The sequence below is a fragment of the Bombina bombina genome, chromosome 4 (genome assembly GCF_027579735.1).
Source record: "Bombina bombina isolate aBomBom1 chromosome 4, aBomBom1.pri, whole genome shotgun sequence".
Taxonomy (NCBI): domain Eukaryota; kingdom Metazoa; phylum Chordata; class Amphibia; order Anura; family Bombinatoridae; genus Bombina; species Bombina bombina.
This window is the reverse complement of record NC_069502.1, coordinates 1,159,272,733-1,159,288,838: the sequence shown is the minus strand read 5'-3', so window position 1 is coordinate 1,159,288,838 and position 16,106 is coordinate 1,159,272,733. Positions and strand designations below refer to the sequence as shown.

The 16,106-nt window shown below is 43.2% G+C and overlaps 1 protein-coding gene across 1 annotated transcript in view; it reads left to right on the top strand.

Annotated features, from left to right (window-relative positions):
• Nucleotides 1-16,106, top strand: part of TMEM63A (transmembrane protein 63A) — a 162,309-nt gene that overhangs the window by 16,923 nt on the left and 129,280 nt on the right. The window contains exon 2 of the mRNA XM_053712617.1: nt 2,582-2,787. Within this exon, the coding sequence (XP_053568592.1) occupies nt 2,590-2,787 (198 nt within the window). The 5' untranslated portion in view covers nt 2,582-2,589. The remainder of the gene's footprint in view (nt 1-2,581; nt 2,788-16,106) is intronic.

The following is a 16,106-nucleotide window of genomic DNA, read 5'->3' as shown; positions in this document are numbered from 1 at the left end:
AAGAGAGGGGGGGGGAGAGGAAAGAGAGGGGGGGGGAGAGGAAAGAGAGGGGGGGGGAGAGGAAAGAGAGGGGGGGGAGAGGAAAGAGAGGGGGGGAGAGAGGAAAGAGAGGGGGGGGAGAGAGGAAAGAGAGGGGGGGGAGAGAGGAAAGAGAGGGGGGGAGAGAGGAAAGAGAGGGGGGGAGAGAGGAAAGAGAGGGGGGGAGAGAGGAAAGAGAGGGGGGGGGAGAGGAAAGAGAGGGGGGGAGAGAGGAAAGAGAGGGGGGGAGAGAGGAAAGAGAGGGGGGGAAGACAGGGGGGGAGAGAGGAAAGAGAGGGGGGGAGAGAGGAAAGAGAGGGGGGGAGAGAGGAAAGAGAGGGGGGGGAGAGAGGAAAGAGAGGGGGGGGAGAGAGGAAAGAGAGGGGGGGAGAGAGGAAAGAGAGGGGGGGGAGAGAGGAAAGAGAGGGGGGAGAGAGGAAAGAGAGGGGGGAGAGAGGGGAGAGAGGGGGGGAGAGAGGAAAGAGAGGGGGGGAGAGAGGAAAGAGGGGGGGAGAGAGGAAAGAGAGGGAGAGAGAGAGAGCAAAAGAGAGGGGGGGAGAGAGAGCCAAAAGTGAGGGGGGGGGGGGAGAGAGCCAAAAGTGAGGGGGGGGGGGGAGAGAGCCAAAAGTGAGGGGGGGGGGGAGAGAGCCAAAAGTGAGGGGGGGGGGGAGAGAGCCAAAAGTGAGGGGGAGGGGGAGAGAGCCAAAAGAGGGGGGGGGAGAGCAAAAGAGGGGGGGAGAGAGAGCAAAAGAGGGGGGGGGAGAGAGAGCAAAATAGGGGGGGGAAAGAGAGAGCAAAATAGGGGGGGGAAAGAGAGAGCAAGGGGTGGGACCGCTGTACTGAAACAAATGGCCCGTGTACACAGACTTTAGGACTAGTTTTACCAATAAAGCGTCTTAGAAAAATGTAATGAATGAAAGTGCCCATGTTTTGCAGACTATTTGTATATACTATGCAGTAATTAAAGAAACTTTACAATCACTTGAATTTGAATCCTAAGTTTCCATCATTAAAGGGACATACATGTGCAAAAATGCCTGCAAAGGGATTAAACACAACGTTTAAATCGGCTGCAGATCAGCACTGTACTACTGGGAGCTAGCTGAACACATCTGGTGAGCCCATGACAATTTAATTTATTTGTTTGATGCTTTTGCTAGAGCAACACACAGTTGTGCGCATGCAATAAACAAATGCTCTAGTATGTTAGAGCATTTTATTATTATTTATTTACCTTTTAAAGGGATATTTAACTGTAAAATAATGCTAGATATAATTATATATCAAAGCAGATGTATTATTTAACTTATGTTTCTAAATCTTGTTTCACTTATAAAAAGCTAAATAATTATTGTATATTTAAAAAGTTTTATCTATTTTGTTTCCTGAATTTTTTGTTTTGTTTCTGGTCACTATGACATGGCTGCCAAGCTCTGGCCACTGATAACATCATGATCTGGGCTTCACTAGTTACAACAGACTCACTGATTGGATTCAGACTGTCAATGCTATTCAGCAGAGTGCCTAGATGCAGCCCAGATCGTGATGTCATCAGTGGGCGGAGCTTGGCAGCCATTTCAAAGTGACCAGAAACAATATTTTTTTTAAAATAACTTTTTTTACTGTTCCTGCTGCATGATATAGAAAGGCGCAGGAGGCTATTTGCATCTTAATCTAAGGTAAAACTTTAAGATGACTAAGGTCTAGACTGTCCCTTTAATAACAAAAGGCACAATATAGAATATACACACACACAAACACTTTATTTAACTGATACCCAGGACACAATCTTCTAGTTGTACTCAAGAAAATACAAATGATACGCACAAGGATGTAATTACTGCTCCCGGATCTTTTTAATTATACATATTTAGGAGTTGCTCTTGCTTTAATGATAAGCATCATGGTAGTGATATTTGTAGTCACAGACAAGTGTGACTCATATGGCATCATTTTCAATAATAACTTTATTAAATCAAATTGGTGGCACTATGTCTTTAACATATAATGTAGTAGGCAAATTTAAACGTTCATGACAGAGCATGCCATTTTAAATGGACAGTCTATACATAAATAAACTATCATGATTCAGATAGGGCATGTAATTTTAAACAACTTTCCAATTTACTTTTATCATCAGATTTGCTCTGTTCTCTTGGTATTCTTAGTTGAAAGATAAACCTAGGTAGGCTCATATGCTAATTTCTAAGCCCTTGAAGGCCGCCACTTATTTCAGTGAATTTTCAGTTTTCCACTGCTAGAGGGCGTTAATTCATGTGTGCCATAAACATAACATTGTGCTCACGTCCGTGAAGTTACTGAGGGCACTGATTGGCTAACATGCAAGTCTGTAAAAAGAACTGAAATAAGGTGGCAGTCTGCAGAGGCTTAGATGCAAGATAATCACAGAGGTAAAAATTGTATTAATATAACTGTGTTGGTTATGCAAAGCTGGAGAATGGGTAATAAAGGGATTATCTATCTTTTTAAATAATAAAAATTCTGGAGTAGTCTGTCCCTTTAAGCTCTTTTTAATGGATCCTGTTTTTTTTGTTTTTTTCAGGTCTGCAGATGAAAATGCCATTTTCCTCATTTCATTTTGATACCGAATCTTCTGCATTCTCTTCCTGGTCTGAGAGTCGTATTGACAACCACTCAAGCGACAACCAGTTGTACTGTTATAATGGATCAGTCGGTAGCACAGTACTACAAGGGGTGACGTTTGGTGGGATCCCTACTGTACTGGTGTTAGATGTGACTGGATTTGGGGTAGGTATTACATGGAATTTTCAGTTTATTACAATCCAATGAGGCAATAATCTAATCTGTGCAAAGTAACTATATCAAAATTCAACATCAGCTGGTTTTAACTTTACATGAATTAACTAATCTAATTTGTTGTTACCAGTTAGGGACAGATGTAAATTAGTGCATGCAGTGATCAAGCAATTACTGTTGTATGTTGCAGGGCCAGGTTACTGAATTATGCAGGATTTCTCAGCAAAGAGTTACATGTATTAATGTTTCGAGAATCAAACTGTCTCCTGGTTCTGATGAATTGGACGGTTTGATCCACGAAACATTAAGAAATGTAATGTGGTTAAGAAATCCTGTGAGTGCTCTTTCAGCTTTTTGATATAATCTCAAAATAAATAGTGAAATGTCACTGCAAATCTTTTTAAGCGTTTTATTTGAGAATAAATAAAGGTAAATGAAAATCAAGTTTATGGTTGTTAGAAGATACAATTTTAAGAGACTTTTCAATTTAGTTCTATTAACAGATTTACATCATTCTTTTGATATCCTTTGTTGAAATGCATACTCGGGTTGGCTCAGGAGCATCAATACACTACTGGGAGCTAGCTGGTGATTATTGGCTACACACGTGCATCTTTTCATTGACTCATCACATGTGTTCAGCTAGCTCCCAGTAATGCATTGCTGCTCAGGAACAAGTAATAATAAATTGCTGTAACACATTACAGCATTTGAAGTTTTGAATCTAATGCCAATTTAAAAGGAAAATGTGCTGTAAAACTGATTTCCTCTTAATTTGTTTCCAATGACTTGTTATAGCAGTTGCAGGATATAAAATATATAGGCAATTACTTCTTTAGTTTTTTTTGCATACGAAATAGCCAGGATTTTTTTCTTTGACACCACAGCCCATTAAAATGGGATTAGCTTGTAATGAGAGTAGATCTGTTTCATTTATCTCTATAAACGCAAAAAAACTGTATCTTATATCTTTCTGTATATACAAAGCCCAATACATTGTAGCACCTATCTCTCCCATCTCCACTGGGAGGAAAATTACAACTGTTATTTCTTTCATGTAATTAGCAAGAGTCCATGAGCTAGTGACGTATGGGATATACATTCCTACCAGGAGGGGCAAAGTTTCCCAAACCTTAAAATGCCTATAAATACACCCCTCACCACACCCACAATTCAGTTTTACAAACTTTGCCTCCCGTGGAGGTGGTGAAGTAAGTTTGTGCTAGATAATACGTTGATATGCGCTCCGCAGCAGGCTGGAGCCCGGTTTTCCTCTCAGCGTGCAGTGAATGTCAGAGGGATGTGAGGAGAGTATTGCCTATTTGAATTCAATGATCTCCTTCTACGGGGTCTATTTCATAGGTTCTCTGTTATCGGTCGTAGAGATTCATCTCTTACCTCCCTTTTCAGATCGACAATATACTCTTATATATACCATTACCTCTACTGATTCTCGTTTCAGTACTGGTTTGGCTATCTGCTATATGTAGATGAGTGTCCTGGGGTAAGTAAGTCTTATTTTCTGTGACACTCTAAGCTATGGTTGAGCACTTTTATATAAAGTTCTAAATATATGTGTTTAAACATTTATTTGCCTTGATTCAGGATGTTCAATATTCCTTATTTCAGACAGTCAGTTTCATTATTTGGGATAATGCATTTGAATATTCAATTTCTCCAACATAGGTGTGTCCGGTCCACGGCGTCATCCTTACTTGTGGGATATTCTCCTCCCCAACAGGAAATGGCAAAGAGCCCAGCAAAGCTGGTCACATGATCCCTCCTAGGCTCCGCCTACCCCAGTCATTCTCTTTGCCGTTGTACAGGCAACATCTCCACGGAGATGGCTTAGAGTTTTTTAGTGTTTAACTGTAGTTTTTATTATTCAATCAAGAGTTTGTTATTTTAAAATAGTGCTGGTATGTACTATTTACTCAGAAACAGAAAAGAGATGAAGATTTCTGTTTGTATGAGGAAAATGATTTTAGCACCGTAACTAAAATCCATGGCTGTTCCACACAGGACTGTTGAGAGCAATTAACTTCAGTTGGGGGAACAGTGTGCAGTCTCTTACTGCTTGAGGTATGACACATTCTAACAAGACGATGTAATGCTGGAAGCTGTCATTTTCCCTATGGGATCCGGTAAGCCATGTTTATTAAGATAGTAAATAAGGGCTTCACAAGGGCTTATTAAGACTGTAGACTTTTTCTGGGCTAAATCGATTCATTATTAACACATATTTAGCCTTGAGGAATCATTTATTCTGGGTATTTTGATATGATTATATCGGCAGGCACTGTTTTTGACACCTTATTCTTTAGGGGCTTTCCCTAATCATAGTCAGAGCCTCATTTTCGCGCCGGTATGGCGCACTTGTTTTTGAGGACAGCATGGCATGCAGCTGCATGTGTGTGGAGCTCTGATACATAGAAAAGTCTTTCTGAAGGCATCATTTGGTATCGTATTCCCCTTTGGGCTTGGTTGGGTCTCAGCAAAGCAGATTCCAGGGACTGTAAAGGGGTTAAATATAAAAACGGCTCCGGTTCCGTTATTTTAAGGGTTAAAGCTTCCAAATTTGGTGTGCAATACTTTTAAGGCTTTAAGACACTGTGGTGAAATTTTGGTGAATTTTGAACAATTCCTTCATACTTTTTCGCAATTGCAGTAATAAAGTGTGTTTAGTTTAAAATTTAAAGTGACAGTAACGGTTTTATTTTAAAACGTTTTTTGTGCTTTGTTATCAAGTTTATGCCTGTTTAACATGTCTGAACTACCAGATAGATTGTGTTCTGACTGTGGGGAAACCTAGGTTCCTTCTCATTTAACTATATGTATTTTATGTCATAAAAAAATTTAGTAAAAATGATGCCCAAGATGATTCCTCAAGTGAGGGGAGTAAGCATGGTACTGCATCATCCCCTCCTTCGTCTACACCAGTCTTGCCCATACAGGAGGCCCCTAGTACATCTAGTGCGCCAATACTCCTTACTATGCAACATTTAACGGCTGTAATGGATAATTCTATCAAAAACATTTTAGCCAATATGCCCACTTATCAGTGAAAGCGCGACTGCTCTGTTTTAGAAAATTCTGTAGAGCATGAGAACGCTGATGATATGGTTTCTGAAGGGCCCCTACACCAGTCTGAGGGGGCCAGGGTGGTTTTGTCTGAGGGAGAAATTTCAGATTCAGGAAACATTTCTCAACAAGCTGAACCTGATGTGATTATTTTTAAGTTTAAGTTGGAACATCTCCGCGCTCTGCTTAAGGAGGTGTTATCCAATTTGGATGATTGTGATTATCTGGTCATTCCAGAACCACTATGTAAAATGGAAAAGTTCTTAGAGGCCCCGGGGCCCCCCGAAGCTTTTCCTATATCCAAGCGGGTGGCGTACATTGTTAGTAAAGAATGGGACAGGCCCGGTATACCTTTAGTACCTCCCCCCATATTTATAAAATTGTTTTCCTATAGTCGACCCCAGAAAGGACTGATGGCAGACAGTCCCCAAGGTCGAGGGGGCGGTTTCTACTCTACACAAGCGCGCCACTATACCCATAGAAGATAGTTGTGCTTTCCAAGATCCTATGGATAAAAAATTAGGTCTGCTAAAGATGTTTGTTCAGCAAGGTTCCCTTCTACGACCAATTGCATGCATTGTCCCTGTCACTGCAGCCGCGTGTTTCTAGTTTGATGAGCTAGGAAAGGCGATTATTAGTAATTCTTCTTCTTATGAGGAGATTATGGACAGAATTCGTGCTCTTAAATTGGCTAATTCTTTCACCCTAGACGCCACCTTGCAATTGGCTAGGTTAGCGGCGAAAAAATTCTGGGTTTGCTATTGTGGCGCAGAGCGCTTTGGTTAAAATCTTGGGCAGCGGATGCGTCTTCCAAGAACAAATTGCTTGACATTCCTTTCAAGGGGAAAACACTCTTTGGCCCTGACTTGAAAGAGATTATCTCTGATATCACTGGGGGCAAGGGCCACGCCCTTCCTCAGGATAGGTCTTTTCAAGACCAAAAATAAACCTAAGTTTCGTCCCTTTCGCAGAAACGGTTCAGCCCCAAGGGCTACGTCCTCTAAGCAGGAAGGTAATACTTCTCAAGCCAATCCAGCCTGGAGACCTATGCAAGGCTGGAACAAAGGAAAGCAGGCCAGGAAACCTGCCACTGCTACCAAGACAGCATGAAATGCGGGCCCTCGATCCGGGACCGGATCTGGTGGGGGGCAGACTCTCTCTCTTCGCTCAGGCTGGGGCAAGAGATGTTCTGGATCCTTGGGCGCTAGAAATAGTCTCCCAAGGTTATTCTCTGGAGTTCAAGGGGCTTCCTCCAAGGGGGAGGTTCCAAAGGTCTCAGTTGTCTTCAGACCACATAAGAAGACAGGCATTCTTACATTGGGTAGAAGACCTGCTAAAAATGGGAGTGATTCATCCTGTTCCATTAGGAGAACAAGGGATGGGGTTCTACTCCAATCTGTTCATAGTTCCCAAAAAAGAGGGAATGTTCAGACCAATCTTAGATCTCGAACAAGTTTCTCAAGGTTCCATCGTTCAAGATGGAAACCATTCGAACACTTCTTCCTTCCATCCAGGAAGGTCAATTCATGACCAAGGTGGATTTCAAGGATGCGTATCTACATATTCCTATCCACAAGGAACATCATCGGTTCCTAAGGTTTGAATTCCTGGACAAGCATTTCCAGTTCGTGGCGTTTTCTTTCGGATTAGCCACTGCTCCTAGGATTTTATCATAGGTACTAGGGTCCCTTCTGGCGGTGCTAAGACCAAGGGGCATTGCTGTAGTACCTTACTTGGACGACATTCTGATTCGAGCGTCGTCCCTTCCTCAAGTAAAGGCTCACACGGACATTGTCCTGGCCTTTCTCAGATCTCACGGATGGAAAGTGAACGTGGAAAAGAGTTCTCTATCTCCGTCAACGAGGGTTCCCTTCTTGGGAACTATAATAGACTCCTTAGAAATGAGGATTTTTCTGGCAGAAGCCAGAAAAACAAAACTTCTAGACTCTTGTCGGATACTTCATTCCGTTCCTCTTCCTTCCATAGCGCAGTGCATGGAAGTGATAGGTTTGATGGTAGCGGCAATGGACATAGTTCCTTTTGTGCGCATTCATCTAAGACCATTACAACTGTTCATGCTCAGTCAGTGGAATGGGGACTATTCAGACTTGTCTCCGAAGATACAAGTAAATCAGAGGACCAGAGACTCATTCCGTTGGTGGCTGTCCCTGGACAACCTGTCACATGGGATGACCTTCCGCAGACCAGAGTGGGTCATTGTCACGACCGACGCCAGTCTGATGGGCTGGGGCGCGGTCTGGGGATCCCTGAAAGCTCAGGGTCTTTGGTCTCGGGTAGAATCTCTTCTACCGATAAATATTCTGGAACTGAGAGCGATATTCAATGCTCTCAAAGCTTGGCCTCAGCTAGCGAGGGCCAAGTTCATACATCAACCATCAGGGGGGAACAAGGAGTTCCCTAGCGATGGAAGAAGTGACCAAAATCATTCTATGGGCGGAGTCTCACTCCTGCCACCTGTCTGCTATCCACATCCCAGGAGTGGAAAATTGGGAAGCGGATTTTCTGAGTCGTCAGACATTGCATCCGGGGGAGTGGGAACTCCATCCGGAAATCTTTGCCCAAGTCACTCAACCGTGGGGCATTCCAGACATGGATCTGATGGCCTCTCGTCAGAACTTCAGAGTTCCTTACTACGGGTACAGATCCAGGGATCCCAAGGCGGCTCTAGTGGATGCACTAGTAGCACCTTGGACCTTCAAACTAGCTTATGTGTTCCCGCCGTTTCCTCTCATCCCCAGGCTGGTAGCCAGGATCAATCAGGAGAGGGCGTCGGTGATTTTGATAGCTCCTGCGTGGCCACGCAGGACTTGGTATGCAGATCTGGTGAATATGTCATCGGCTCCACCATGGAAGCTACCTTTGAGACGAGACCTTCTTGTTCTAGGTCCGTTCGACCCACTCCAGCTGACTGCTTGGAGATTGAACACTTGATCTTATCAAAGCGAGGGTTCTCAGATTCTGTTATTAATTCTCTTGTTCAGGCCTGAAAGCCTGTAACCAGAAAAATTACCAAATAATTTGGTATATCTGTTGGTGTGAATCTGCAGGATTCCCTTGGGACAAGGTTAAGATTCCTAAGAGTCTATCCTTCCTTCGAGAAGGATTGGAAAAAGGATTATCTGCAAGTTCCTTGATGGGACAGATTTCTGCCTTGTCTGTGTTACTTCACAAAAAGCTGGCAGCTGTGCCAGATGTTCTAGCCTTTGTTCAGGCTCTGGTTAGAATCAAGCCTGTTTACAAAATTTTGACTCCTCCTTGGAGTCTCAACCTAGTTCTTTCAGTTCTTCAGGGGGTTCCGTTTGAACCCTTACATTCCGTTGATATTAAGTTATTATCTTGGAAAGTTTTGTTTTTGGTTGCAATTTCTTCTGCTAGAAGAGTTTCAGACTTATCTGCTCTGCAGTGTTCTTCTCCTTATCTGGTGTTCCATGCAGATAAGGTGGTTTTGCGTACTAAACCTGGTTTTCTTCCAAAAGTTGTTTCTAACAAAAACATTAACCAGGAGATAGTTGTGTCTTCTTTGTGTCCTAATCCAGTTTCAAAGAAGGAACGTTTGTTGCACAACTTGGATGTAGTTCGTACTCTCAAATTTTACTTAGCAGCTACTAAGGATTTCAGACAAACTTTGTCTTTGTTTGTTGTTTATTCTGGTAAACGGAGAGGTCAAAAAGCAACTTCTACCTCTCTCTCCTTCTGGATTAAAAGCATTATCCGATTGGCTTATGAGACTGCCGGACGGCAGCCTCCTGAAAGAATCACAGCTCACTCCACTAGGGCTGTGGCTTCCACATGGGCCTTCAAGAACGAGGCTTCTGTTGATCAGATATGTAAGGCAGCGACTTGGTCCTCACTGCACACTTTTTCTAAATTTTACAAATTTGATACTTTTGCTTCTTCTGAGGCTATTTTTGGGAGAAAGGTTTTGCAAGCCGTGGTGCCTTCCATTTAGGTGACCTGATTTGCTCCCTCCCTTCATCCGTGTCCTAAAGCTTTGGTATTGGTTCCCACAAGTAAGGATGACGCCGTGGACCGGACACACCTATGTTGGAGAAAACAGAATTTATGTTTACCTGATAAATTACTTTCTCCAACGGTGTGTCCGGTCCACGGCCCGCCCTGGTTTTTTTAATCAGGTCTGATAATTTATTTTCTTTAACTACAGTCACCACGGTAACATATGGTTTCTCCTATGCAAATATTCCTCCTTAACGTCGGTCGAATGACTGGGGTAGGCGGAGCCTAGGAGGGATCATGTGACCAGCTTTGCTGGGCTCTTTGCCATTTCCTGTTGGGGAGGAGAATATCCCACAAGTAAGGATGACGCCGTGGACCGGACACACCGTTGGAGAAAGTAATTTATCAGGTAAACATAAATTCTGTTTTTTCTTACCTTTAAAATTTGACTTTTTCCTGTGGGCTGTTAGGCTCGCGGGGGCTGAAAATGCTTCATTTTATTGCGTCATTCTTGGCGCTGACTTTTTTGGCGCAAAAAAATTCTTAGTCATTTCCGGCGTCATACTTGTCACCGGAAGTTGTTTGTATGTGCGTCATTTTTTTGACGTTTTTTTGCACCAAAGATGTCGGCGTTACCGGATGTGGCGTCATTTTTGGCGCCAAAGCATTTAGGCGCCAAATAGTGTGGGCGTCTTTTTTGGCGCTAAAAAATATGGGCATCATTTTTGTCTCCACATTATTTAAGTCTCATTGTTTATTTGCTTCTGGTTGCTAGAAGCTTGTTCATTGGCATTTTTTTCCCATTCCTGAAACTGTCATTTAAGGAATTTGATAGATTTTGCTTTATATGTTGTTTTTTCTATTACATATTGCAAGATGTCTCAGATTGACCCTGGATCAAAAGCTACTTCTGGAAAAACGCTTGACTGAGTTCAGTCCTACCAAAGCTAAGTTCATTTATTTTAAATGTTATGAATGTTTATCTTTAGCTATGGTTTGTAATAAGTTATTATGCTAAACTTTTACATGCAGAATCCATTAGTATTTATGCTTTATATATTGCCATTCTTTTTACATCTTATGTACAAGAAATATTTAGAAGATTTATAAGAAATATTTTCTCCAACATAGGTGTGTCCGGTCCACGGCGTCATCCTTACTTGTGGGATATTCTCTTCCCCAACAGGAAATGGCAAAGAGCCCAGCAAAGCTGGTCACATGATCCCTCCTAGGCTCCGCCTACCTCAGTCATTCTCTTTGCCGTTGTACAGGCAACATCTCCACGGAGATGGCTTAGAGTTTTTTAGTGTTTAACTGTAGTTTTTATTATTCAATCAAGAGTTTGTTATTTTGAAATAGTGCTGGTATGTACTATTTACTCAGAAACAGAAAAGAGATGAAGATTTCTGTTTGTATGAGGAAAATGATTTTAGCAACCGTCACTAAAATCCATGGCTGTTCCACACAGGACTGTTGAGAGCAATTAACTTCAGTTGGGGGAACAGTGTGCAGTCTCTTGCTGCTTGAGGTATGACACATTCTAACAAGACGATGTAATGCTGGAAGCTGTCATTTTCCCTATGGGATCCGGTAAGCCATGTTTATTACGATCGTAAATAAGGGCTTCACAAGGGCTTATTAAGACTGTAGACTTTTTCTGGGCTAAATCGATTCATTATTAACACATATTTAGCCTTGAGGAATCATTTTATCTGGGTATTTTGATATAATAATATCGGCAGGCACTGTATTAGAGACCTTATTCTTTAGGGGCTTTCCCAAAGCATAAGCAGAGCCTCATTTTCGCGCCGGTGTGGCGCACTTGTTTTTGAGAGGCATGGCATGCAGTCGCATGTGAGAGGAGCTCTGATACTTAGAAAAGACTTTCTGAAGGCGTCATTTGGTATCGTATTCCCCTTTGGGCTTGGTTGGGTCTCAGCAAAGCAGATACCAGGGACTGTAAAGGGGTTAAAGTTTAAAACGGCTCCGGTTCCGTTATTTTAAGGGTTAAAGCTTCCAAATTTGGTGTGCAATACTTTTAAGGCTTTAAGACACTGTGGTGAAAATTTGGTGAATTTTGAACAATTCCTTCATGTTATTTCGCAATTGCAGTAATAAAGTGTGTTCAGTTTAAAATTTAAAGTGACAGTAACGGTTTTATTTTAAAACGTTTTTTGTACTTTGTTATCAAGTTTATGCCTGTTTAACATGTCTGAACTACCAGATAGACTGTGTTCTGAATGTGGGGAAGCCAGAATTCCTATTCATTTAAATAAATGTGATTTATGTGATAATGACAATGATGCCCAAGATGATTCCTCAAGTGAGGGGAGTAAGCATGGTACTGCATCATTCCCTCCTTCGTCTACACGAGTCTTGCCCACTCAGGAGGCCCCTAGTACATCTAGCGCGCCAATACTCCTTACTATGCAACAATTAACGGCTGTAATGGATAATTCTGTCAAAAACATTTTAGCCAAAATGAACACTTATCAGCGTAAGCGCGGCTGCTCTGTTTTAGATACTGAAGAGCATGACGACGCTGATATTAATATTTCTGAAGGGCCCCTAACCCAGTCTGATGGGGCCAGGGAGGTTTTGTCTGAGGGAGAAATTACTGATTCAGGGAACATTTCTCAACAGGCTGAACCTGATGTGATTGCATTTAAATTTAAGTTGGAACATCTCCGCATTCTGCTTAAGGAGGTATTATCCACTCTGGATGATTGTGACAAGTTGGTCATCCCAGAGAAACTATGTAAAATGGACAAGTTCCTAGAGGTGCCGGGGCTCCCAGAAGCTTTTCCTATACCCAAGCGGGTGGCGGACATTGTTAATAAAGAATGGGAAAGGCCCGGTATTCCTTTCGTCCCTCCCCCCATATTTAAAAAATTGTTTCCTATGGTCGACCCCAGAAAGGACTTATGGCAGACAGTCCCCAAGGTCGAGGGAGCGGTTTCCACTTTAAACAAACGCACCACTATACCCATAGAGGATAGTTGTGCTTTCAAAGATCCTATGGATAAAAAATTAGAAGGTTTGCTTAAAAATATGTTTGTTCAGCAAGGTTACCTTCTACAACCAATTTCATGCATTGTCCCTGTCGCTACAGCCGCATGTTTCTGGTTCGATGATCTGATAAAGGCGGTCGATAGTGATTCTCCTCCTTTTGAGGAGATTATGGACAGAATCAATGCTCTCAAATTGGCTAATTCTTTCACCCTAGACGCCACTTTGCAATTGGCTAGGTTAGCGGCTAAGAATTCTGGGTTTGCTATTGTGGCGCGCAGAGCGCTTTGGTTGAAATCTTGGTCGGCTGATGCGTCTTCCAAGAACAAGCTACTTAACATTCCTTTCAAGGGGAAAACGCTGTTTGGCCCTGACTTGAAAGAGATTATCTCTGATATCACTGGGGGTAAGGGCCACGCCCTTCCTCAGGATCGGCCTTTCAAGGCAAAAAATAAACCTAATTTTCGTCCCTTTCGTAGAAACGGACCAGCCCAAGGTGCTACGTCCTCTAAGCAAGAGGGTAATACTTCTCAAGCCAAGCCAGCTTGGAGACCAATGCAAGGCTGGAACAAGGGAAAGCAGGCCAAGAAACCTGCCACTGCTACCAAGACAGCATGAAATGTTGGCCCCCGATCCGGGACCGGATCTGGTGGGGGGCAGACTCTCTCTCTTCGCTCAGGCTTGGGCAAGAGATGTTCTGGATCCTTGGGCGCTAGAAATAGTCTCCCAAGGTTATCTTCTGGAATTCAAGGGACTTCCCCCAAGGGGGAGATTCCACAGGTCTCAGTTGTCTTCAGACCACATAAAAAGACAGGCATTCTTACATTGTGTAGAAGACCTGTTAAAAATGGGAGTGATTCATCCTGTTCCATTAAGAGAACAAGGGATGGGGTTCTACTCCAATCTGTTCATAGTTCCCAAAAAAGAGGGAACGTTCAGACCAATCTTAGATCTCAAGATCTTAAACAAGTTTCTCAAGGTTCCATCGTTCAAGATGGAAACCATTCGAACTATTCTTCCTTCCATCCAGGAAGGTCAATTCATGACCACGGTGGATTTAAAGGATGCGTATCTACATATTCCTATCCACAAGGAACATCATCGGTTCCTAAGGTTCGCATTCCTGGACAAACATTACCAGTTCGTGGCGCTTCCTTTCGGATTAGCCACTGCTCCAAGGATTTTCACAAAGGTACTAGGGTCCCTTCTAGCTGTGCTAAGACCAAGGGGCATTGCTGTAGTACCTTACTTGGACGACATTCTGATTCAAGCGTCGTCCCTTCCTCAAGCAAAGGCTCACACGGACATTGTCCTGGCCTTTCTCAGATCTCACGGATGGAAAGTGAACGTGGAAAAGAGTTCTCTATCCCCGTCAACAAGGGTTCCCTTCTTGGGAACAATAATAGACTCCTTAGAAATGAGGATTTTTCTGACAGAGGCCAGAAAAACAAAACTTCTAGACTCTTGTCGGATACTTCATTCCGTTCCTCTTCCTTCCATAGCTCAGTGCATGGAAGTGATCGGGTTGATGGTAGCGGCAATGGACATAGTTCCTTTTGCGCGCATTCATCTAAGACCATTACAACTGTGCATGCTCAGTCAGTGGAATGGGGACTATACAGACTTGTCTCCGAAGATACAAGTAAATCAGAGGACCAGAGACTCACTCCGTTGGTGGCTGTCCCTGGACAACCTGTCACAAGGGATGACATTCCGCAGACCAGAGTGGGTCATTGTCACGACCGACGCCAGTCTGATGGGCTGGGGCGCGGTCTGGGGATCCCTGAAAGCTCAGGGTCTTTGGTCTCGGGAAGAATCTCTTCTACCGATAAATATTCTGGAACTGAGAGCGATATTCAATGCTCTCAAGGCTTGGCCTCAGCTAGCGAGGGCCAAGTTCATACGGTTTCAATCAGACAACATGACAACTGTTGCGTACATCAACCATCAGGGGGGAACAAGGAGTTCCCTAGCGATGGAAGAAGTGACCAAAATCATTCTATGGGCGGAGTCTCACTCCTGCCACCTGTCTGCTATCCACATCCCAGGAGTGGAAAATTGGGAAGCGGATTTTCTGAGTCGTCAGACATTGCATCCGGGGGAGTGGGAACTCCATCCGGAAATCTTTGCCCAAGTCACTCAGCTGTGGGGCATTCCAGACATGGATCTGATGGCCTCTCGTCAGAACTTCAAAGTTCCTTGCTACGGGTCCAGATCCAGGGATCCCAAGGCGGCTCTAGTGGATGCACTAGTAGCACCTTGGACCTTCAAACTAGCTTATGTGTTCCCGCCGTTTCCTCTCATCCCCAGGCTGGTAGCCAGGATCAATCAGGAGAGGGCGTCGGTGATCTTGATAGCTCCTGCGTGGCCACGCAGGACTTGGTATGCAGATCTGGTGAATATGTCATCGGCTCCACCTTGGAAGCTACCTTTGAGACGAGACCTTCTTGTTCAGGGTCCGTTCGAACATCCGAATCTGGTTTCACTCCAGCTGACTGCTTGGAGATTGAACGCTTGATTTTATCGAAGCGAGGGTTCTCAGATTCTGTTATCGATACTCTTGTTCAGGCCAGAAAGCCTGTAACTAGAAAGATTTACCACAAAATTTGGAAAAAATATATCTGTTGGTGTGAATCTAAAGGATTCCCTTGGGACAAGGTTAAGATTCCTAGGATTCTATCCTTCCTTCAAGAAGGATTGGAAAAAGGATTATCTGCAAGTTCCCTGAAGGGACAGATTTCTGCCTTGTCGGTGTTACTTCACAAAAAACTGGCTGCTGTGCCAGATGTTCAAGCCTTTGTTCAGGCTCTGGTTAGAATTAAGCCTGTTTACAAACCTTTGACTCCTCCTTGGAGTCTCAATTTAGTTCTTTCAGTTCTTCAGGGGGTTCCGTTTGAACCCTTGCATTCCGTTGATATTAAGTTATTATCTTGGAAAGTTTTGTTTTTAGTTGCAATTTCTTCTGCCAGAAGAGTTTCAGAATTATCTGCTCTGCAGTGTTCTCCTCCTTATCTGGTGTTCCATGCAGATAAGGTGGTTTTACGTACTAAACCTGGTTTTCTTCCAAAAGTTGTTTCTAACAAAAACATTAACCAGGAGATTATCGTACCTTCTCTGTGTCCGAAACCAGTTTCAAAGAAGGAACGTTTGTTGCACAATTTGGATGTTGTTCGCGCTCTAAAATTCTATTTAGATGCTACAAAGGATTTTAGACAAACATCTTCCTTGTTTGTTGTTTATTCCGG